General features: G+C 47.7%; 1 protein-coding gene across 1 annotated transcript in view; it reads right to left on the bottom strand.

Moving 5' to 3' along the window:
• HPSE2 (heparanase 2 (inactive)) overlaps positions 1–24,729 on the bottom strand; it is a 273,487-nt gene that overhangs the window by 8,516 nt on the left and 240,242 nt on the right. The window contains exons 10-11 of the mRNA XM_072129444.1: positions 4,142–4,287; positions 1,829–1,975 (exon numbers count right to left, since the gene is read on the bottom strand). Coding sequence (XP_071985545.1) covers positions 1,829–1,975; positions 4,142–4,287 — 293 coding nt within the window. The remainder of the gene's footprint in view (positions 1–1,828; positions 1,976–4,141; positions 4,288–24,729) is intronic.

Genomic DNA, 24,729 nt, shown 5'->3' with positions numbered 1-24,729 from the left:
TGTATATATGCTCTACATGTGTGTATAAATGTGTGATTGTAACTTGCATGTGTGAGTATACAAATATGTATATTTCTTAAGTGAGAAGGGGGGGCCCCCATGCAGAAGCCTGCTCTGGGGCCCTGCTTCTCCTAGTAACGCCACTGACTGGGATTTTTAGGATCCACCAGAGATGAACCTTCCATAAACCCCTGACAAATGTAGCCTAGTAGTCTCCAGACTGGGTTTTTTTCTGTTGAACCGCTCGTGCCCAGTATTGGGTTAGTTTGGGGCCCACCGTGGGATCCTCTGATCCTCCGGTGGGCCATCCCAACACTGGGGGGATAAATAAAGCAATGGTGACACCATTGGGTGGAGGGTTACCTCTTCTTCACACTGGGTGCTTGTATACAGGAAATGTGCCCAGTGTATAAACATAATAAATTGGGAGGACATTGGGAGATGTTACGGCTCCGTGTGAGTCTCCATGAGACAGAATTACAGGGTTTCTGGGCTCCTGCAAAGAACTGCTGGAAAACAGAGCCAGAGGCCGTGCTGCACTTGTTTACATTGCACTAAGCAGCTGCTTTACTGGCACCATAAATCCAAGGAAGCTCTTAAGTACACAGTCTCGGATCTGGGAGGTCTGCATTTTTCATCCCCACCAGGTTTATTCATAGGTAACGTTCTGTACGAGGTTATAGGATCTGTCATGGCAACGCGGCCGCTGAAACGTCTCGTACGGGATCAACCAAATATCTTCACACCTGCTCTCACTTATCCATAGGATCTCAAGCTTTTCCGGCTATTGTTATTCTCCATGACACCCGAAAGCAATAAAATCTATTATCCATGACATTTCCAGGGGTAAGGACAAGGGATAAAACGATGAAGCCGGGAGAAGTTTCCACACGGCCCAAATGTAGAGACGAAGGGAAAAGAACTTTATCCCCGTCACAGTAAAGTGCACAGGGAGGTGGGTGAAGAGTCACAGAAACGACAGGAATAAGACTATAAGGGGTTAAAAATATTGATAAGATATTTGTAGAATAAGTCCTTAAAGGAAATGTACCATCAAAATCAAGTATAATAAACCAGGGGCACTTACTTATCTGTTATCCATTGCCTCCTTCTTTCTAAAATCATTTTTTTTAATTATTCAAATGAACCTGAGGGGCTCTGGTGGGTGCTTCCAGAGCCCCTTGGTGATGTCTTTTCACTGGTTGATACAATGTGCAGAGCGGGTCTCCCCTCTGCCTTTTCTGCTGCTGCTGCTGCTTCATTACACAGGCAGAGGGAGGAGAGAAGGAGCAGGAAATTGTTCTGCTCATTGTAACAGCCTGTAACACTGTAGCACGGAAGGGCTTTGTAAACACCCACCAGAGCCCCACAGCCTCATTAGCATAATTTTTATAGTTGATTTTTAGAAGGAAGGAGGCCATGGATAGCAAATATAAGAAGATACCACAGTCCTGGTGCCTGGAGCTATGATTTCCATTAGTATCAGAATGGTCAAGCGGATGATAAGCAGAGAATGGGACAGGAGGCAGACAGCTCTGTTCCTTTTTAGTGGTTGAACAGAGTCACTGCAGTCTAGCTCCATTCAAATGAATTGGAGATCATCTGCAGTAACCTTGTATGACCACTACACAGAATGGCGCTGTCTTCCTCCCGTTCCATATTCTTTCTATTAGCTCTTGACAGCAGCTGAGCTCTTGGGGTCCTGGATGTTGACCCCCCATAAATTCTACTCTCTTAAGAGTGAAATCTGATCCCCAGTTCATGTACCCCATGGTAACCACTGGAAGGGGGGGGTTGTAGGGGCAGATATTCTCTGCTTGTTACTTACTTGGACTGGATTCCCTCTGTCCCATGAGGCTGGAGAAGATACTGATGGACGATCTTATCCCTCAACGTCCCGGCCAGCTTGATTTTTTTTCTTGATCGATGTAGGTTGATGATGTAGAGCGTGATCGATCCTCGGACATAATTATGACTAAAATAAAAATAAAATTCTGTAAGATTTGCATGTTGCGCTGCCAAAACTGAAAGACAAGAGAATCTGATTGCCAGTGGTGTAACATGAAGCTTCCAGACCCCCGATTATAATGTATTGTTTATAGTCTTGTCATATAGGAAAGGTCACTATATGGGCCCCCTATGCCTCTTGGGCCCAGTTGTGACCGCACCCTCTGCACCGCCTCAAGTTACACCCGAGTTTTGCATATTTGCTGCAGATATCACTCTCCCTGCTGATTTGTACCATGTGACTGGGAAACTGGGGAAGGGCGGGGCTTGGCTAAGAGGCTCCATTATAATAGTGAGGAGGCTCCTGCTTTAGCCAGTTGTCTTACAGTCAGTGACCGGATACAGGAGGTGGCTCCTGCTTTAGCCTGTGGCTTATGGCCAGTGTGTACACACGAGAGAGGAGGAGGCTCCTGCTTTAAAAAAAATCAACCAGTTAAAAAAACCCTAGAAATACTCACCCCCTCCTTCTCTTCATCTTGTCTGGCGCTCCGGGCTGCTAATTATCCATGCATGCTGGGAACTTGGGAGAGGGAGGTGATGTCACACCAGAGCCATGAATCCACGCCCCTTGCGTGCCGTCATCCGCCCACTCCCCGCATGGCAGGAGCGTGTAAAATTAGCAGCCTGTTGTGCCGGACATCTTGTCCCCGTGCTCTGTGCTGCTTATTATAACTTTTTTGTGTAAACTTAGTGAAAGACAGAGTCAGATCAAGATGAAGAGGTGCAGGGGTGAGTATTTTTTTCGTCTTTTAAACTGGTTGATTTTCTTTCACCAGTTGTCTTACAGCCAGTGTGTATACAGAAGAGGGGAGAGGGCTCCTGCTTTAGCCAGTTGTCTTACAGCCAGTGTGTATACAGAAGAGGGGAGAGGGCTCCTGCTTTAGCCAGTTGTCTTACAGCCAGTGTGTATACAGGAGAGGGGAGAGGGCTCCTGCTTTAGCCAGTTGTCTTACAGCCAGTGTGTATACAGGAGAGGGTAGAGGGCTCCTGCTTTAGCCAGTTGTCTTACAGCCAGTGTGTATACAGGAGAGGGGAGAGGGCTCCTGCTTTAGCCAGTTGTCTTACAGCCAGTGTGTATACAGGAGAGGGGAGAGGGCTCCTGCTTTAGCCAGTTGTCTTACAGCCAGTGTGTATACAGGAGAGGGGAGAGGGCTCCTGCTTTAGCCAGTTGTCTTACAGACAGTGTGTATACAGGAGAGGGGAGATGGCTCCTGCTTTAGCCAGTTGTCTTACAGCCAGTGTGTATACAGGAGAGGGGAGAAGGCTCCTGCTTTAGCCAGTTGTCTTATAGCCAGTGTGTATACAGGAGAGGGGAGAAGGCTCCTGCTTTAGCCAGTTGTCTTATCGCCAGTGTGTATACAGGAGAGGGGAGAGGGCTCCTGCTTTAGCCAGTTGTCTTACAGCCAGTGTGTATACAGGAGAGGGGAGAAGGCTCCTGCTTTAGCCAGTTGTCTTACAGACAGTGTGTATACAGGAGAGGGGAGAAGGCTCCTGCTTTAGCCAGTTGTCTTACAGCCAGTGTGTATACAGGAGAGGGGAGAGGGCTCCTGCTTTAGCCAGTTGTCTTACAGCCAGTGCGTATACAGGAGAGAGGAGAAGGCTCATGGTTTAACCAGTTGTCTTATAGCCAGTGTGTATACAGGAGAGGGGAGAAGGCTCCTGCTTTAGCCAGTTGTCTTATAGCCAGTGTGTATACAGGAGAGGGGAGAAGGCTCCTGCTTTAGCCAGTTGTCTTATAGCCAGTGTGTATACAGGAGAGGGGAGAAGGCTCCTGCTTTAGCCAGTTGTCTTATAGCCAGTGTGTATACAGGAGAGGGGAGAAGGCTCCTGCTTTAGCCAGTTGTCTTATAGCCAGTGTGTATACAGGAGAGGGGAGAGGGCTCATGGTTTAACCAGTTGTCTTACAGCCAGTGTGAAAGACAAGATTTAGGGGGAGACTCTTGCTTTAGCCAGTTGTCTCACAGTCTGGAGAAGAAGGAAGGGGTACGAGCTATTGTGCTGACCTTCATCTATGACTTGTAAAATGAAAATATGTTGATCATTTTTAATGAGATACTCTGTCCTGCTCCAAGTTGAATGCTATATTACTATATGTTATTTTATCTATAGACCACTGTGTGATCCAGTAACTTACTTCTGGTGACTGGTACAATGAGCGTAGATGCGCAGTTTGTCACGTATGACTTTTCCAGGCCGGGGCTTCCTCTGTATACCAGCTACGTGGACCGCTAATACCTTCGGACCCACCAATCTCTTGAAAAGCAGCGACAACCAATAATCCTGTAAGGCAGAAAGCTGGTGCTTAATTACCATAATAACTGCATAGGGGGCAGGGGAGTAACTAGGAGAGGCAGGACCCTATAGCGACTTCTGAATGACCCCCCAGAGCCCTGAGAAAATATACATATTTGTACACTCACACATTTATACACTCTTATGCCTGACGCACATGAATGTAATGGGTGCCATAGACGTCTATGTCACCCAGTCACGTTATGATGAGTGGTGACCGCATACGGATAAATATAGGACATGTCCTATACTATGCCGTATTACACCATGACACCAGTCTTCCTATGGATATGGGAGGGGTGAGGCGTGCTCACCCCTCCTCTCTCCTGCACCCAGCTGGTTGCTCGCCCGGGTGCAGGAGAGGTAAGGTACACATCTTCCATTCTTTAGTGTGTCAAGTTGGATGCTGGGGCCCCCTTGACACTGTGGGTCCCATAGCAGCTGCTATGGCTGCTACCACTGTAGTTACGTAGCAATACACAGGATGGATAGGGGATAATCGATTGATCAATAGGGTTTGAACACTGGCTCCTCCTTCAATCACAAGAACAGGGGCCTGGAATATATCAGTTGTCCCCGAGCCCCATAGAAGTGAATGGAGTCCAGATTGAGTATGTCGATCAGTGGTGCACTGTTATGGGGCACAGCAAGGGGCCCCACTAGTAAGAGCCCTGCAATCTGATACAGACCCATCTAAAGACTGTGGGGTGATAATTTGCTTTTCTTTACACTTTGTATCTATGGTTAGTGTCACCCAGAATTTGTGGGCACATTTATGGGTGCTGTACCCTACGTTCTGGGTCTCTGTGTGATGCAGTTCTTCTTTGGCGCTGGCTCCGGGAACAATGTTTGTCGTAAAGCTATTAATAGGGATTGCAGCTCTGGAGCCTGGATCACATTAGAGACTAATGAGTCGCTGTGTCTGATTGTTCTTTTTATTGCAGCAAGTGCAGGCGGAGCAGCTGGCGGAGCGCGGGACCATGCGAATCATTAGGAGAAATCCAGCACATGATTTCCTTGCGCTTGTTAAGTTAAACTCCTATTCCCTGGTGTTAATACGCTCATGATTATTTATTCCTGTGAACATGCTCCATAGGTCACACATTTGGTTTTCACAGCTTATTCTGGAGCACAGACTCATAGGATACTATACAGTACAGTACAGTACTATAGCTACGGCCCGAATGGAGAGAGGGAGCCCAAACCCGGTTGGGTCTATCTCTTTACTGCTGGATTGTCAGAACTGGAACCTGCGGACCCCGGTGTAATCCAGTACCAGGACACCAGCTATAATGTATATGGTATAGAGACAACGTATAGACCCAATAAGGTTGTAGATCTCTCTGAACCCCGTGCACCCCCTTATGTTAAGCCTCTGCACCTCCAGAGAGGAGCTTCATTTTATCAAGTGAGCGATGAAGAAGCTGTCCAGAGTCCAAGTATAACGTATCATAAGATATCATGAGATAAAGGGGCACATTTTGTCTGTATAAACTACAATGTAACATCTCGGCACCACCACAAATCAGCGGATATAAGAGGTTGTACACTTTCAGCAAATAATTGATTGTGTAATTTGCGATTTTCCACTATGTTTTCTGTATCAATTCCTGACAGTTTTCAAGATCTCTGCTTGCTGTAATTTCACCTGAAGCTTCATTGTTTAATTTCTGTGGATAAAAAAAAAGGTCTCTGGTCATGTGATGTCACACAGGTGCACAGCTCATTATATCCCTGGTCATGTGATGTCACACAGGTGCACGGCTCATTATATCCCTGATCATGTGCTGTCACACAGGTGCACAGCTCATTATATCCCTGGTCATGTGATGTCACACAGGTGCACGGCTCGTTATATCCCTGGTCATGTGATGTCACACAGGTGCGCTGTTATATATCCCTGGTCATTTTATGTCACACAGGTGCACGGCTCATTATATCCCTGGTCATGTGATGTCACACAGGTGCAAGGCTCCTTATATCCCTGGTCATGTAATGTCACACAGGTGCATGGCTCCTTATATCCCTGGTCATGTGATGTCACACAGGAGCACAGCTCGTTATATCCCTGGTCATGTGATGTCACACAGGTGCACGGCTCGTTATATCCCTGGTCATGTGATGTCACACAGGTGCACGGCTCATATCTCTGATCATGTGATGTCACACAGGTGCACGGCTCATATCTCTGATCATGTGATGTCACACAGGTGCACAGCTCGTTATATCCCTGGTCATGTGATGTCACACAGGTGCAAGGCTCGTTATATTCCTGGTCATGTGATGTCACACAGGTACAAACTCTTTGCAGATGTTGACCGGGATGGGATTTGTTCCCACAACTCCAGTGCTGCAAGGCTGTGGTGCTAACCACTGAGCCACCGTGCTGCCGATAGTTCTGAGGAGTTGTAGAAAAACAAATACAGGAAAACGTTTATTATGTCTTCTTGCAGTTTCATCCTCTCGATGGCCACATGGTCCTGGGCATCATATAAGGAAGGCTGGATCAGTGGAAGACGCAAGACACCCGCAAGTTATGTAATAATTTATAATCTAATCTAAAAGAAGGATTGATTTATAAACACCTCCTGCTGTCCCTCCCATCCCATAATCCCGTGTCATCCGCGTTCGGTACGTCGTACGCTAGCAACGCGACAAATAATGTTTTATGTTCTATAACCAGTAGTCCTTGTCATCACATAAATCAGACGTCTACATAGTATCACACAACGGCCGATTATTGTGCCGCTCCAACCACATGTGCAGCCGCTAATGGCGAAAGTATGATAGAAAAATGTGTCCACCGCGTCCTCCCTGCAAGCCGCAGCCGGAACTAATAAAAGGGAGCAGCGAATGACAGCGCAGAAACCATCGCCACCGCCCGGACGTCACAGCAACCGCATCCGAGTGTCACACGAAATGTCAGGACTTACCAGCCAAGATATCAATGTCTGTGACACGGGGGTTTCCTATGGACATTAGGGGGGATATAACGCCCCCCCCCCCCCTTCATGCCCCACTGGCAGAGAGGGCTAAATAACCGCAAGTGCTAGCAATAAGCTATAAGTACAGGCAGTCCCCGAGTTACATACAAGATAGCGTCTGTAGGTTTGTTCTTAAGTTGAGTTTGTATGTAAGTCGGAACTGTATATTTTATCATTGTAATCCCCAGCCAGAACTTCTTGGGTCTCTGTGACAATTGGATTTTAAAAATGTTGGGTTGTCATAAGAACCAGGAGTAACACTAAAGCTTCATTACAGACGCCTGTGATAACTGTTACAGCTGATTATTGTAGCCTAGGACTAAAGTACAATAAATTACCAATATCCAGAGGTCCGTATGTAACTAGGGGTCGTATGTAAGTCAGGTGTTCTTAAGTAGGGGACCGCCTGTAATAAGCCAGCACTTGCGATTATTTCCGGGCTTCTATGAGACTGAAGTGCCCCTAGATGTGATCAGAGCAGGCTCCATATAGCTTTCTCTATGCTTATATACACCTAGACGTATTCTGCCCATGTTTGGGGAACCACTACCTAAGCGAACCATTGAGACATTGGCCCTGATTTATTTAAGCCCCTGCGCCAGCTTTCTGTCTGACTTTGCACGTGGTGCACTCTGTCAGAGTAGTGCAGGGGGCACCACATTCACGAAGAACAAGCGCCTCAATTCATGAATCTGGTGCCCCCTGCACACTACAATGGACACTGCACATAGTACACAGGACCCTACACATAGTACATCCTGCACATAGTACACCCCGCACATAGTACACACTGCACTATACACTGGACACCGCACACAGGACCCTGCACATAGTACACAGGACACTGCACATAGTACACCCTGCACATAGTACACAGAACCCTGCACATAGTACACAGGACCCTACACATAGTACATCCTGCACATAGTACACCCTGCACATAGTACACACTGCACTATACACTGGACACCGCACACAGGACCCTGCACATAGTACACAGGACACTGCACATAGTACACACCCTGCACATAGTACACACCCTACACATAGTACATCCTGCACATAGTACACCCCGCACATAGTACACACTGCACTATACACTGGACACCGCACACAGGACCCTGCACATAGTACACAGGACACTGCACATAGTACACCCTGCACATAGTATACAGAACCCTGCACATAGTACACCCTGCACTAATCACTGCATATAGTACACCCTGCACTAATCACTGCACATAGTACACACTGCACTATACACTGGACACCGCACACAGGACCCTGCACATAGTACACACTGCACATAGTACACAGGACCCTGCACATAGTACACACACTGCACATAGTACACAGGACCCTGCACATAGTACACACACTGCACATAGTACACAGGACCTTGCACATAGTAAACACTGCACATAGTACACAGGACACTGCACATAGTACAAAGGACACTGCACATAGTACACACTGCACTATACACCGCACATAGTACACCCTGCACATAGTACACAACGCACATAGTACACAACGCACATAGTACACACCGCACATAGTACACCCTGCACTAATCACTGCATATAGTACACCCTGCACTAATCACTGCACATAGTACACACTGCACTATACACTGGACACCACACACAGGACCCTGCACATAGTACACACTGCACATAGTACACAGGACCCTGCACATAGTACACACACTGCACATAGTACACAGGACCCTGCACATAGTACACACACTGCACATAGTACACAGGACCTTGCACATAGTAAACACTGCACATAGTACACAGGACACTGCACATAGTACAAAGGACACTGCACATAGTACACACTGCACTATACACCGCACATAGTACACCCTGCACATAGTACACCCTGCACATAGTACACACTGCACATAGTACACAGGACCCTGCACATAGTACACACACTGCACATAGTACACAGGACCCTGCACATAGTACACACACTGCACATAGTACACAGGACCCCGCACATAGTACACACTGCACATAGTACACAGGACACTGCACATAGTACACAGGACACTGCACATAGTACACACTGCACATAGTACACAGGACCCTGCACATAGTACACACTGCACATAGTACACAGGACACTGCACACAGTACACAGGACCTTGCACATAGTAAACACTGCACATAGTACACCGGACCCTGCAAATAGTACACACACTGCATATAGTACACCGGACCTTGCACATAGTACACACACTGCACATAGTATACAGGACCCTGCACATAGTACACACTGCACATAGTACACCGGACCCTGCACATAAGTACACACACTGCACATAGTACACCCTGCACATAGTGCACACCGCACATAGTACAATGTGCACATAGTACACACCCTGCACATAGTACACACTGCACATAGTACAACCTGCACATAGTACACACTGCATACTACACCGCACATAGTACACACTGCACATAGTACACACTGCATACTACACTGCACATAGTACTCCCTGCATAGTACACCCTGCACATAGTACACACTACACATAGTACACACTGCATACTACACTGCACATAGTACTCCCTGCATAGTACACCCTGCACATAGTACACACTGCATACTACACCGCACATAGTACACACTGCACATAGTACACACTGCATACTACACTGCACATAGTACTCCCTGCATAGTACACCCTGCACATAGTGCACACTGCACATAGTACACACTGCATACTACACTGCACATAGTACACACTGCACATAGTACACACTGCATACTACACTGCACATAGTACTCCCTGCATAGTACACCCTGCACATAGTACACACTGCATACTACACTGCACATAGTACACACTGCACTTTTTTTGATAAATCTGGGCCATGGGGCTACTCCTCAGAGAGTTGTCTAAGTGAATCCACCAGTCTTCATTCTATAACGCTTATAAGGTGATCTGGGGTTCGATGCATTGGGATGTCCAGATTTCCACCTCTCTGAGTATTCTGGGTGACAGCCGGTCCAATAGCGATCCATGCAAGGCCACCCAGGATGGTCAGAAGTGAGATGAAGTCAGGACACGCAGGTTCTAGTTTAGGTTTTAACCAAGGTCAGGATGGGCAGCGAGGATTGTAGTGAGGTCAGGCCGGAGTGTGAATACGAGTCAGGAGGCGATACAGATTATCAGACAATCCAGGGTCAGGAACATGGAACGAGCTGCTGATATTCTGTATCTATATTCAGGTGCTTCAGTAGAGTGCTGTTCCCCATCCCCTGACTGGTATACGTCCGTGACCACTGGATAAAAGAAGCTTTGTCCCGTTATAGAGACATGTGCAGCAAACATTCAACAGCCCATATCAGGTACATTTGGTGGTTTATAAGCCATTTTCGTGCTGACAGGTTCCCTTTAAACCTCTGTTATTTATATTCTTTAATGGCGGTATGAACGCTAGTGTGAACTTTGGTAAAAACCAATGAATCTATCATTTAATAGGACGATAGGCCATGCACTAACTTTGGGTTTGGAAATTTGTGCTATTTTGGGTATTATTGTGTATGTTCTACATGAGAACTGAGGATGTAGTTATAACGTAACCCTAATGCAGTGGTCACAAGGAGGGGCACAGGGAGCCTTATAAGTCATTAATGGGGTCTCCCCATTTCAGCAAATTAATGTCAATGACTTTATGATAAAAAGTTATACAATTTTCTAATATACTTTCTGTAATAATTCCTCACTAAGATCTCTGCTTGCTGTCATCCTATAGAAAGCTCCTATGTTATTTCCAGTGGACAGAAATCTGACCATGGTCACACAGGTGCACAGCTCATTATATCACACAGGTGCAGGGCTCGTTATATATCACACAGGTGCACGGCTCGTTATATCACACAGGTGCACAGCTCATTATATCACTCAGGTGCACGGCTCGTTATATCACACAGGTGCACGGCTCGTTATATCACACAGGTGCACAGCTCATTATATCACACAGGTGCACAGCTCATTATATCACACAGGTGCACGGCTCGTTATATCACACAGGTGCACGGCTCATTATATCACACAGGTGCACGTCTCGTTATATCACACAGGTGCACGTCTCGTTATATCACACAGGTGCACGTCTCGTTATATCACACAGGTGCACGGCTCGTTATATCACACAGGTGCACGTCTCGTTATATCACACAGGTGCACGTCTCGTTATATCACACAGGTGCACGTCTCGTTATATCACACAGGTGCGCGGCTCGTTATACCACACAGGTGCACTGCTCGTTATATCACACAGGTGCACGGCTCGTTATATCACACAGGTGCACAGCTCATTATATCACACAGGTGCACAGCTCATTATATCACACAGGTGCACAGCTCATTATATCACACAGGTGCACGGCTCGTTATATATCACATAGGTGCACGGCTCGTTATATATCACACAGGTGCACGGCTCGTTATATCACACAGGTGCACGGCTCGTTATATCACACAGGTGCACGGCTCGTAATATCACACAGGTGCACGGCTCGTTATATCACACAGGTGCACGGCTCGTTATATAACCATGGTCAGATTTCTGTCCACTGGAAATAACATAGAAGCTTTCTACAGAATGACAGCAAGCAGAGATCTAGAAAATCATGATGAATTGTTACAGAGAGTATATTGGAAAATTGTATAACTATTTATAATAGAAATAATAACTAGAGATGAGCGAGTATACTCGTCTGAGCTTGATGCTCGTTCGAGTATTAAGGTACTCGAAACGGCTCGTTGCTCGGACGAGTATTTCCCCTGCTCGAGATCGAGCACTTAATTTAAAAAACACAGTGAAGAACAGTGAAGAATAGAATAAAAACAGTGAACACAGGATCATTTAAGTGAAAAACACAGTGAAAAACACAGTGAAGAATAGATTACAGATGTTCGGCACATCTGCTTACTTGTCGGAAGATACGGCGGAACGGTGCGAACAAAATAGCATGTGAAGAACACATTGAAGAACACGGTGAGCAGCACAGAGACACCGGGGAGCAGCACAAAGACATCGGGCAGCGGCAGGCACGGAGACATCGGGCAGCGGCAGGCACGGAGACATCGGGCAGCGGCAGGCACGGAGACATCGGAAGCGGCAGGCACCGAGACATCGGGCAGCGGCAGGCACGGAGACATCGGGCAGCGGCAGGCACGGAGACATCGGGCAGCGGCAGGCACGGAGACATCGGGCAGCGGCAGGCACGGAGACATCGGAAGCGGCAGGCACCGAGACATCGGGCAGCGGCAGGCACCGAGACATCGGGCAGCGGCAGGCAAGGAGACATCGGGCAGCGGCAGGCACCGAGACATCGGGCAGCGGCAGGCACCGAGACATCGGGCAGCGGCAGGCACCGAGACATCGGGCAGCGGCAGGCACCGAGACATCGGGCAGCGGCAGGCACCGAGACATCGGGCAGCGGCAGGCACCGAGACATCGGGCAGCGGCAGGCACCGAGACATCGGGCAGCGGCAGGCACCGAGACATCGGGCAGCGGCAGGCACCGAGACATCGGGCAGCGGCAGGCACCGAGACATCGGGCAGCGGCAGGCACCGAGACATCGGGCAGCGGCAGGCACCGAGACATCGGGCAGCGGCAGGCAACGAGACATCGGGCAGCGGCAGGCACGGAGACATCGGGCAGCGGCAGGCACGGAGACATCGGGCAGCGGCAGGCACGGAGACATCGGGCAGCGGCAGGCACCGAGACATCGGAAGCGGCAGGCACCGAGACATCGGGCAGCGGCAGGCACGGAGACATCGGGCAGCGGCAGGCACGGAGACATCGGGCAGCGGCAGGCACCGAGACATCGGGCAGCGGCAGGCACCGAGACATCGGGCAGCGGCAGGCACCGAGACATCGGGCAGCGGCAGGCACCGAGACATCGGGCAGCGGCAGGCACCGAGACATCGGGCAGCGGCAGGCACCGAGACATCGGGCAGCGGCAGGCACCGAGACATCGGGCAGCGGCAGGCACCGAGACATCGGGCAGCGGCAGGCACGGAGACATCGGGCAGCGGCAGGCACGGAGACATCGGGCAGCGGCAGGCAACGAGACATCGGGCAGCGGCAGGCACGGAGACATCGGGCAGCGGCAGGCACGGAGACATCGGGCAGCGGCAGGCACGGAGACATCGGGCAGCGGCAGGCACGGAGACATCGGGCAGCGGCAGGCACGGAGACATCGGGCAGCGGCAGGCACGGAGACATCGGGCAGCGGCAGGCACGGAGACATCGGGCAGCGGCAGGCACGGAGACATCGGGCAGCGGCAGGCACGGAGACACTGGGGCAGCGGCAGGCACGGAGACACTGGGGCAGCGGCAGGCACGGAGACACTGGGGCAGCGGCAGGCACGGAGGCATCGGGCAGCGGCAGGCACAAAGACATCGTGCAGCGGCAGGCACAGAGACACTGGGGCAGCGGCAGGCACGGAGACATCGGGCAGCGGCAGGCACGGAGACATCGGGCAGCGGCAGGCACAGAGACACTGGGGCAGCGGCAGGCACGGAGACATCGGGCAGCGGCAGGCACGGAGACATCGGGCAGCGGCAGGCACAGAGACACTGGGGCAGCGGCAGGCACGGAGACATCGGGCAGCGGCAGGCACGGAGACATCGGGCAGCGGCAGGCACGGAGACATCGGGCAGCGGCAGGCACGGAGACATCGGGCAGCGGCAGGCACGGAGACACCATGGCAGCGGCACGCACGGAGGCACCGGGGCAGCGACACATACGGAGGCACCGGGGCAGCGACACATACGGAGACATTGGGGTAGCGCCGCAGAGACATCGGGAAGGGCAGAGAGACAGAGAGATCGGGGAGACTTCAGTGGAAGAAGAGGAGCGGATCCCGGGACAGCTTATCTCCCGACAAGTAAGCAGATGTGCCGAACATCTGTAATCTATTCTTCACTGTGTTTTTCACTGCGTTTTTCACTTAATTGATCCTGTGTTCACTGTTTTTATTCTATTCTTCACTGTTCTTCACATCTGCTAACTTGTCGGGAGATAATATACGCGCGGAACAGTGAAGAATAGATTGCAGATGTTTGCATACATCTGCTAACTTATCAGAAGACATTCTTTTTCAGTTAATTAACACATTTTATTCCCGAACCATGGTCCCTTTGAAAAATGCTCGAGTCTCCCATTGACTTCAATGGGGCTCGTTATTCGAGACGAGCACTCGAGCATCTGGAAAAGTTCGTCTCGAACAACGAGCACCCGAGCATTTTAGTGCTCGCTCATCTCTAATAATAACATTAATTTGCTGTAATGGGAACACCCCTTTAATAATTAGGATGATCCAGGCGCTAATGATGATTATTGGGATGTGTGTATAGAATCCTCATTCCCCTCCGGCACAGATAAGGCCTCTCCATTCCCGAGGTAGAGGTGGAGGGATGAGTCTTACATGTCACCAGACGTCTGTTTGACACAGCGGTGACTGATTTTCTAGTTCAGGTTCCACATCTGTCAACAGTCAGCTGACCCGGCACAAAGGCGACATGTGGAAAAGTCTTCATCAGGGACAGGAATAAGAGGCTCGGATTTCCCATGGCTGTTCCCCAGCGCAGGTATGTTCCACTGCTTTCATCTTCCTGATAGCTCCCACGGGAAAATAGCAGCCGCTACACCTAGTCAGGTCACAGTCTGGCCCTGCTCTCTCCTCCAGTCCCTGCAGCTCTTAAATTGTTTAACAATTCTCACCTGTCCGTAACTGCTGCGCACCATGGGACGCCATTCGCCTGGATGGAGGGAACTGTTCTGAGAGCTACTTAAAAGTACATTAAGCAAAGTGGGTTTGAAGATGGAAAATAAATCACCGTCGAGCTGTTTTTGTTGGAGCTGTGGAGTCCTCCGGGTCGGCTTTACCAAGCTCAATTTTCAGCAATGCAAAGGGAGAACGAAAAGGAGGGGAAGAGAGAACCGGAGGCATGTCAGGCCCTAATCTCATTGTGTTTGGGCTTTCCGTTAGAGGTAGATATTGGAGTATATTCAGACTGTGATGGAGGCTACTGTATAGACATACGTGGCCCAGGAGGCTCCATTACTTTTCTTACTGGATAGGAAATTCTATGTGGAGAATTTCAGACACAAAACTACCAACTTGTGTTTATGGTTTGGTGCCCTTAATATACCCAAAGTCTCCCTGTCCGGCTTACAGATAGATGTGCTCCTCTACTTTACTGGGCACCCAATGTCGGACAGTCCCTTGGGCCTATTGTTGTCCTGGAATAGACCCTTCTAGCCGCCAGTTGGGTTTTCTTCTGCTGGACCTCTGCCGTCTATTATTGGTTTATAGGCTGAGCTCAACATAGGTCTAGGATAAGACATTACATGCACCCAACGTCTGGTCAAGCCAAGAGCTTCAGAGATGTCAGTGATGACAACATTGGACATCCCCTCGCATTTAGACATACTTCAGGCATGTATGAACCATTGGGGCGTATTTACTAAGGGCTCCGCAGACGCACTTTCGTCGGGTTTTCCGTCTATCACGCCGGCTTTCACGTGATAGAAATTGGGGGCGTGGCCGTCGGACAAACCGGCGGTTTCGGAAAACCTGTGGAATTTAAAAACCGAAATGTGTCGGAAGATCAAGCACTCACATGCACCTGGAAGAAGGAGGTGAACTCCGGCGGACTTCGACGCAGAAGCGACACCTACTGGATATCGGGCGCACGCCCTTAGTGAATCCCGGCAGAACCCGAATCCACGTCGGACAACGTACCGCAGGATCGCAACAGGACCGGGTAAGTAAATGAGCCCCGTTGTGTCTGACAGGTTCATGAGAGTAAAAAAGAAAAAAAAAGTTGATGTGTAAATATCCATTGTATGAAAAAAAATCATTGTGTAATATACTGGGTCAGTGGGTTCCTCTGGATAATTTTAGCTTGTACTCAAGGATCTCACTCGGCACTCGTACAGAAAATAGGGCTAAATCTTGATATTCACAGAGCCGTACTATCCAGATGATAGGGACAAGGGAAAGGGACAAGGGAAGACAAGATGAGTGGCAAAAATGTATCTATTGCTACAATATTCCATGGATAACGGGGAATACACCACCAATGGCAGCAACTAAATGTATCCAGTGATAGTTGGTTTAATATAGTAAAAGACTAAAGGGTCCTAAGCAAAGTCCCTCAATGTCTATGATGATAGGATGATACCCTGTGCTGGCTGCTAAATACATGGGGAGTGTAGTGACCTTATATTTACCCCTAGGGGGAACCTAAATGGTATTATAAAACATAGGTTCTATAAGTGTCCTTGAAGGTACAGGACCTTCTTTTAGTAACACACAGTCCAGGTCCAGGTCCAGCCATGAGATGAACGCGGCTACAGAGAAGTTTTTGCGGGTAAAGGAGCGGTTTCTATCTGTGGTTGTGTGCACAGGGCTGATATATTAGGCACAGAGGGGGAGCAGATGTGGGGATCCAGGCATCTATCACCAATCTATTAGACGTAGCTGGTGACAGGCGAGCGGGTGCTTATTTACTGTAAGTGCTGACATCTTTCCTGTGACGCCGTACGTGATGTTACTACTTATACGTTGTCTATAGAAGACTTACAATTTATCATTAAAGCTGTTTATCTGGAAGGAAGTATTGATGGAAATGTTAACCAAACGGATAAATCCTGTCAGAGCCAAGGAAATGTATCTCCATTACCCACCGTGCTGTCACCGTCCTAAAGAGGCTCCACACATGAAGTCCACCATATATACATTACCATGCGTTACATCTAAATGGATCCTAGTTTCCTGTTCTACTATTTGATAATTGCCTGGTATTTCAGTAATCCTTCTCTGTGCTGATAAGGGGCAAACACACCAACATGCCTTCCCCTGAGAGACATTGTCAGACTGGCCCACCGGAGAATCAGAGGATCCTCCGGTGGGCCCCAGCTCTAACCTAATATTGGACCCCAGAGATACAGGAGAAGTCAATCCAATTAGTACATTAGGAGGGTCTATTTCCTAGGGGATAATGAAGGGTGGGCCACAGGACTTTTTAGTCTGGTGGGATGAAGACACCCAACTCCAACACTGCCTAATCCCCTCTCCCCAATAAGTAAAATATTGCCTATATCCGGTCCTAAAACATCTTACCCTTTAAGACGCAACTAATGAGACATATATAAAACTGAATTCGATCCTTTACCTTATACACACAGACACTAAGATAGGATTCGGGTACATATGGTCCCTGAATCCATAAATGTTTAAAAATAAAAATACTACTTTTCTACTATCTACAATCTACAGTAAATATTGAGCAAAGCTTCTCATTTTCTTACCCTTTATTAAAAGTAAAAAAATATCTTCTTCTCCACTAAGGTCTAAAAACTTTAAAGGTTTTTTAGGTTTAAAGAAGACCTGTCACCAGATTTTACCCCCCTGACTAACAATGCCTGCTGCCAGAGGGGCCCTGTACCTTAATCACAGACGTTTTTCTAATATGCAAATTAGTTTTTGTGACTCATGTCTGGTGTTTGTGACTCTTCTCCCTCTCAGACTGGCAGTGAGCCACACCCCCTCATTGTGACTGACAGCTCTGTGTTTCCCCTAAAATCCCTGCTCTGCCTCCATGTACTTAACCCCTTAACCCCTTAACGCTCTGCGCCGTAGCTCTACGGCGCAGAGGTATAGGGAATGTATGAAGAGGGCTCACGGGCTGAGTCCTCTTCATACAGCGGTGGGGGTTGTTGCATATTGCAGCAAACCCCCACCGCTAACAACCGCAGTCGGTGCTTGCACCGATCGCGGCTACTAACCCGTCCGTTGCTGCCGGCAAAGTCGCCTTTAAAAGACGTCGGCGCGCGATCAGTTTGACCCAAGGCTTAATGGCAGCTGCAGATTCGTTACAATGAGCCAGTGGCTCATTGTAATGAATGAGCTGCAAAAATGCCATATATTGCAATACAGAAGTATTATCCAGAAGTATTGCAGTATATGGTAGGAGCGATTTGACTATCTAGGGTTAATGTACCCTATATGGTCTAAGATATAGTGAAAAAAAAAGTTTAAAAAAAGTTTAAAAAATAAAAAAAATTAATAAAATATTAAAAATCCAAATCACCCCCCTTTCCCTAGAACTGATATAAAACATAATACACAGTAAAAATCACAAACATATTAGGTATCGCTGCGTCCCAAAATGCCCAATCTATCAAAATATAAAAACGGTTACGGCCGGCGGTGACCTCTGAGACGGGAAATGGCGCCCAAATGTCCGAAATGCGACTTTTACACCTTTTTACATCACATAAAAAATGGAATAAAAAATGATCAAAATGTCGCAAAGTCCTCAAAATGGTAGCAATGAAAACGTCGTCTCATTTCGCAAAAAATGACCCCTCCCCCAGCTCCGTGAGCCAAAGTATGAAACAGTTATTAGCTTCAGAAGATGGCAAATTTTTTTTTTCTTTTTTGTACACATTCGTTTAATTTTGGAAAATGTATTAAAACACAATAAAACCTGTATAAATTTGGTATCACCGCGATCGCACCGAACCAAAGAGTAAAGTAGGCGTGTTATTTGGAGCGAAGAGTGAAAGTCGTAAAAACTGAGCCCACAAGAACGTGGCGTTTTTTTTAAAATTTTTCCACATTTGGAATTTTTTTTCAGCTTCGCAGTACACGGCATGTTAAAATAAATAACATTACGGGAAAGTAAAATTTGTTATACACAAAATAAGCCTCACACAGGTCTGTACACGGAAAAATGAAAAATTCCAAATGTGGAAAAATTGAAAAAAACGCGTGTGCGTCACTCTTCGCTCCAAATAACACCTCAGCTTTATTCTTTGGTTCGGTGCGATCGCGGTGATACCAAATTTATACGGGTTTTATTGCGTTTTAATACATTTTCAAAAATTAAACGAATGTGTACGAAAAATAAATGTTGCCATCTTGTGACGCTAATAACTTCTTCATACTATGATGTACGGAGCTGGGGGAGGGGTCATTTCATTTCTACCATTTTGAGGACTGTGTGAGATTTTGATAATGCTTTATTACATTTTTTATGTCATGTAAAAAGGTGTAAAAGTCCCGTCTCGGAGGTCACCACCATCAATAACCGTTTTTATATTTTGATAGATCGGGCATTTTGGGACGCGGCGATACCTAATGTGTCCGTGATTTTTACTGTTTATTAGGTTTTATATCAGTTCTAGGGAACGGGGGGTGATTTGAACATTTAACATTTTTTAAACTTTTTTTTTCTATTATTTTTCACTTCTTCTAGGGTACATTAACCCTGGATGGTCTGATCGTTCCTACATATACTGCAATACAACTGTATGAGCCACAGCCTCATTGTAATGGATAAGCAGAAGCCTTTCAGCCTCGGGTCAGACGAAGACCCGAGGCTGTCATGGCAACCGATCGCCGCCCCCCGATGACGTTTGGGGGAACGACGATCAGAGATAAGATGGCGGCGCCCACAGGCTGCCATGCTTTCAGTGCCGCCAGCAACTTTACCGGCGAAAAAAGGTTAACACCCGCGATTGGTGCAAGCACTGACCGCGGGTAATAGCGATGGATCTTTGCTGCGATATATTCGGATATATCCGCCACAGAGTGTGAAGGGGTTAAGGACCGTCTGCTAATATTCAACTACACACATATAAAGCTCTATGTACAGATGGGAAATATTGTGTAAATTTTTTTACACGGTGCCTTGTGTTACATTCATGTCATGTGACCAGTGACATCATCGCAGGTTCTTCAGTAGAGATCAGTTAGTATACTCGTCCGAGCTTGATGCTCGTTTGAGTATTAGAGTACTCGAAACGGCTCGTTGCTCGGACAGTATTTCCCCTGCTCGAGATCGAGTATTTAATTAAGAAAAGACAGTGAAGAACACAATGAAAACAGTGAACACAGGATCATTTAACTGAAGAACACATTGCAGATGTTTCCGTACATCTCCTAACTTATCGGAAGACATGCGCGCCAAACGGTGTTCTTCACAATAGTATATGAAGAACAATATGTGTGAGGAAGACATTGCAGATGTATGGAAACATGTCTTCCGATAAGTTAGCAGATGTATGGAAACATCTGCAATGTGTTCTTCTTCAGTGATCTTCTTTCAATGTGTTCTTTCAGTGAAAAATGCTCGAGTCTCCCATTGACTTCAATGGGGCTCGTTATTCGATATGAGCACTCGAGCATCGGTAAAAGTTTGTCTCGAATAACGAGCACTCGAGCATTTTAGTGCTCGCTCATCTCTATTCTTCAGCCTTCTAAGAATAGCAAACTGTACACCATGTATGTGATGACATGAAGTCACAGTAGCCTCCATGGAGGAGGGAGAGGAGTAGAAGTCCATGGAGGCTGCTGTGACTTCATGTCATCATATACATGCATGGGGCACAGTTTATTATTGTTAAGAGGCTAAAGTGCCTGAGATGATGTCACTCTGGTCACATGACATGAACTGTGACCAATAAGGAGGCACGAGGCATGGGGAGGATTAGATGGGAGGATGGGTTTCGGGTATAGTCCATCCACTTCGTCAGGTGCAGAGAGACAATGAGAAAGGTAACTCTGTAGATATCAATGTCTGTGTGCGGAGTCCAGTGCTGGACTTATGGCCACATCCTTCAGATTTATTGATACTTACAGATATTTATGTTATATATAGATATTTATTTATTTACATAGAAGAAGTAAAATCCAAGTCAGCACAATCTTATAGACTCCTAATGAGGAGGGGTGCAGCGTCAGCACAATCTTATAGACTCCTAATGAGGAGGGGTGCAGCGTCAGCACAATCTTATAGACTCCTAATGAGGAGGGGTGCAGCGTCAGCACAATCTTATAGACTCCTAATAAGGAGGGGTGCAGCGTCAGCACAATCTTATAGACTCCTAATGAGGAGGGGTGCAGCGTCAGCACAATCTTATAGACTCCTAATGAGGAGGGGTGCAGCGTCAGCACAATCTTATAGACTCCTAATGAGGAGGGGTGCAGCGTCAGCACAATCTTATAGACTCCTAATAAGGAGGGGTGCAGCGTCAGCACAATCTTATAGACTCCTAATGAGGAGGGGTGCAGCGTCAGCACAATCTTATAGACTCCTAATGAGGAGGGGTGCAGCGTCAGCACAATCTTATAGACTCCTAATGAGAAGGGGTGCAGCGTCAGCACAATCTTATAGACTCCTAATGAGGAGGGGTGCAGCGTCAGCACAATCTTATAGACTCCTAATGAGGAGGGGTGCAGCGTCAGCACAATCTTATAGACTCCTAATGAGGAGGGGTGCAGCGTCAGCACAATCTTATAGACTCCTAATAAGGAGGGGTGCAGCGTCAGCACAATCTTATAGACTCCTAATGAGAAGGGGTGCAGCGTCAGCACAATCTTATAGACTCCTAATAAGGAGGGGTGCAGCGTCAGCACAATCTTATAGACTCCTAATGAGGAGGGGTGCAGCGTCAGCACAATCTTATAGACTCCTAATGAGGAGGGGTGCAGCGTCAGCACAATCTTATAGACTCCTAATGAGGAGGGGTGCAGCGTCAGCACAATCTTATAGACTCCTAATGAGAAGGGGTGCAGCGTCAGCACAATCTTATAGACTCCTAATGAGGAGGGGTGCAGCGTCAGCACAATCTTATAGACTCCTAATAAGGAGGGGTGCAGCGTCAGCACAATCTTATAGACTCCTAATAAGGAGGGGTGCAGCGTCAGCACAATCTTATAGACTCCTAATGAGGAGGGGTGCAGCGTCAGCACAATCTTATAGACTCCTAATGAGGAGGGGTGCAGCGTCAGCACAATCTTATAGACTCCTAATGAGGAGGGGTGCAGCGTCAGCACAATCTTATAGACTCCTAATGAGGAGGGGTGCAGCGTCAGCACAATCTTATAGACTCCTAATGAGGAGGGGTGCAGCGTCAGCACAATCTTATAGACTCCTAATGAGGAGGGGTGCAGCGTCAGCACAATCTTATAGACTCCTAATGAGGAGGGGTGCAGCGTCAGCACAATCTTATAGACTCCTAATAAGGAGGGGTGCAGCGTCAGCACAATCTTATAGACTCCTAATGAGGAGGGGTGCAGCGTCAGCACAATCTTACAGACTCCTAATAAGGAGGGGTGCAGCGTCAGCACAATCTTATAGACTCCTAATAAGGAGGGGTGCAGCGTCAGCACAATCTTATAGACTCCTAATGAGGAGGGGTGCAGCGTCAGCACAATCTTATAGACTCCTAATGAGGAGGGGTGCAGCGTCAGCACAATCTTATAGACTCCTAATGAGGAGGGGTGCAGCGTCAGCACAATCTTATAGACTCCTAATGAGGAGGGGTGCAGCGTCAGCACAATCTTATAGACTCCTAATGAGAAGGGGTGCAGCGTCAGCACAATCTTATAGACTCCTAATAAGGAGGGGTGCAGCGTCAGCACAATCTTATAGACTCCTAATGAGGAGGGGTGCAGCGTCAGCACAATCTTATAGACTCCTAATGAGGAGGGGTGCAGCGTCAGCACAATCTTATAGACTCCTAATGAGGAGGGGTGCAGCGTCAGCACAATCTTATAGACTCCTAATGAGAAGGGGTGCAGCGTCAGCACAATCTTATAGACTCCTAATGAGGAGGGGTGCAGCGTCAGCACAATCTTATAGACTCCTAATGAGAAGGGGTGCAGCGTCAGCACAATCTTATAGACTCCTAATGAGGAGGGGTGCAGCGTCAGCACAATCTTATAGACTCCTAATGAGGAGGGGTGCAGCGTCAGCACAATCTTATAGACTCCTAATGAGGAGGGGTGCAGCGTCAGCACAATCTTATAGACTCCTAATGAGGAGGGGTGCAGCGTCAGCACAATCTTATAGACTCCTAATGAGGAGGGGTGCAGCGTCAGCACAATCTTATAGACTCCTAATGAGGAGGGGTGCAGCGTCAGCACAATCTTATAGACTCCTAATGAGGAGGGGTGCAGCGTCAGCACAATCTTATAGACTCCTAATGAGGAGGGGTGCAGCGTCAGCACAATCTTATAGACTCCTAATGAGGAGGGGTGCAGCGTCAGCACAATCTTATAGACTCCTAATGAGGAGGGGTGCAGCGTCAGCACAATCTTATAGACTCCTAATGAGGAGGGGTGCAGCGTCAGCACAATCTTATAGACTCCTAATGAGGAGGGGTGCAGCGTCAGCACAATCTTATAGACTCCTAATGAGGAGGGGTGCAGCGTCAGCACAATCTTATAGACTCCTAATGAGGAGGGGTGCAGCGTCAGCACAATCTTATAGACTCCTAATGAGAAGGGGTGCAGCGTCAGCACAATCTTATAGACTCCTAATGAGGAGGGGTGCAGCGTCAGCACAATCTTATAGACTCCTAATGAGGAGGGGTGCAGCGTCAGCACAATCTTATAGACTCCTAATGAGGAGGGGTGCAGCGTCAGCACAATCTTATAGACTCCTAATGAGGAGGGGTGCAGCGTCAGCACAATCTTATAGACTCCTAATGAGGAGGGGTGCAGCGTCAGCACAATCTTATAGACTCCTAATGAGGAGGGGTGCAGCGTCAGCACAATCTTATAGACTCCTAATGAGGAGGGGTGCAGCGTCAGCACAATCTTATAGACTCCTAATGAGGAGGGGTGCAGCGTCAGCACAATCTTATAGACTCCTAATGAGGAGGGGTGCAGCGTCAGCACAATCTTATAGACTCCTAATGAGGAGGGGTGCAGCGTCAGCACAATCTTATAGACTCCTAATGAGGAGGGGTGCAGCGTCAGCACAATCTTATAGACTCCTAATAAGGAGGGGTGCAGCGTCAGCACAATCTTATAGACTCCTAATGAGGAGGGGTGCAGCGTCAGCACAATCTTATAGACTCCTAATGAGGAGGGGTGCAGCGTCAGCACAATCTTATAGACTCCTAATGAGGAGGGGTGCAGCGTCAGCACAATCTTATAGACTCCTAATGAGGAGGGGTGCAGCGTCAGCACAATCTTATAGACTCCTAATGAGAAGGGGTGCAGCGTCAGCACAATCTTATAGACTCCTAATGAGGAGGGGTGCAGCGCCCCCAAAGGTTCTGGCTTGATCCTCTTGTAGATAAATAAAGTGATCAAGGCTTGATGAAGGTGTCACACACCGAAACGTCGCCACTTGTTCAATCAAGTTCACCTTTTATTTTGAAATTTGAACCATGGAGTGCTGCCCGCTTTCTACTTTATTTATTTATTTATTTACATAGATTTTTATATATTTGCTGACTCATTACCTATAATACTACAGTCAGTGTGCGGTGGCGCCGTCAGTGTTGTCTTTTCTCTCTCTTTAAGATGAATGACATAGAGGCGGAGCTAAAGTGAGGTCAAGCCTCCGGATATAGAAGGGGAAAACAACTTTTTAAAAA

This window comes from Engystomops pustulosus, chromosome 11, assembly GCF_040894005.1.
Source record: "Engystomops pustulosus chromosome 11, aEngPut4.maternal, whole genome shotgun sequence".
In the NCBI taxonomy this organism is placed as follows: domain Eukaryota; kingdom Metazoa; phylum Chordata; class Amphibia; order Anura; family Leptodactylidae; genus Engystomops; species Engystomops pustulosus.
The sequence above is the reverse complement of the archived record's forward strand: the minus strand, read 5'-3'. Positions and strand labels throughout refer to the sequence as shown.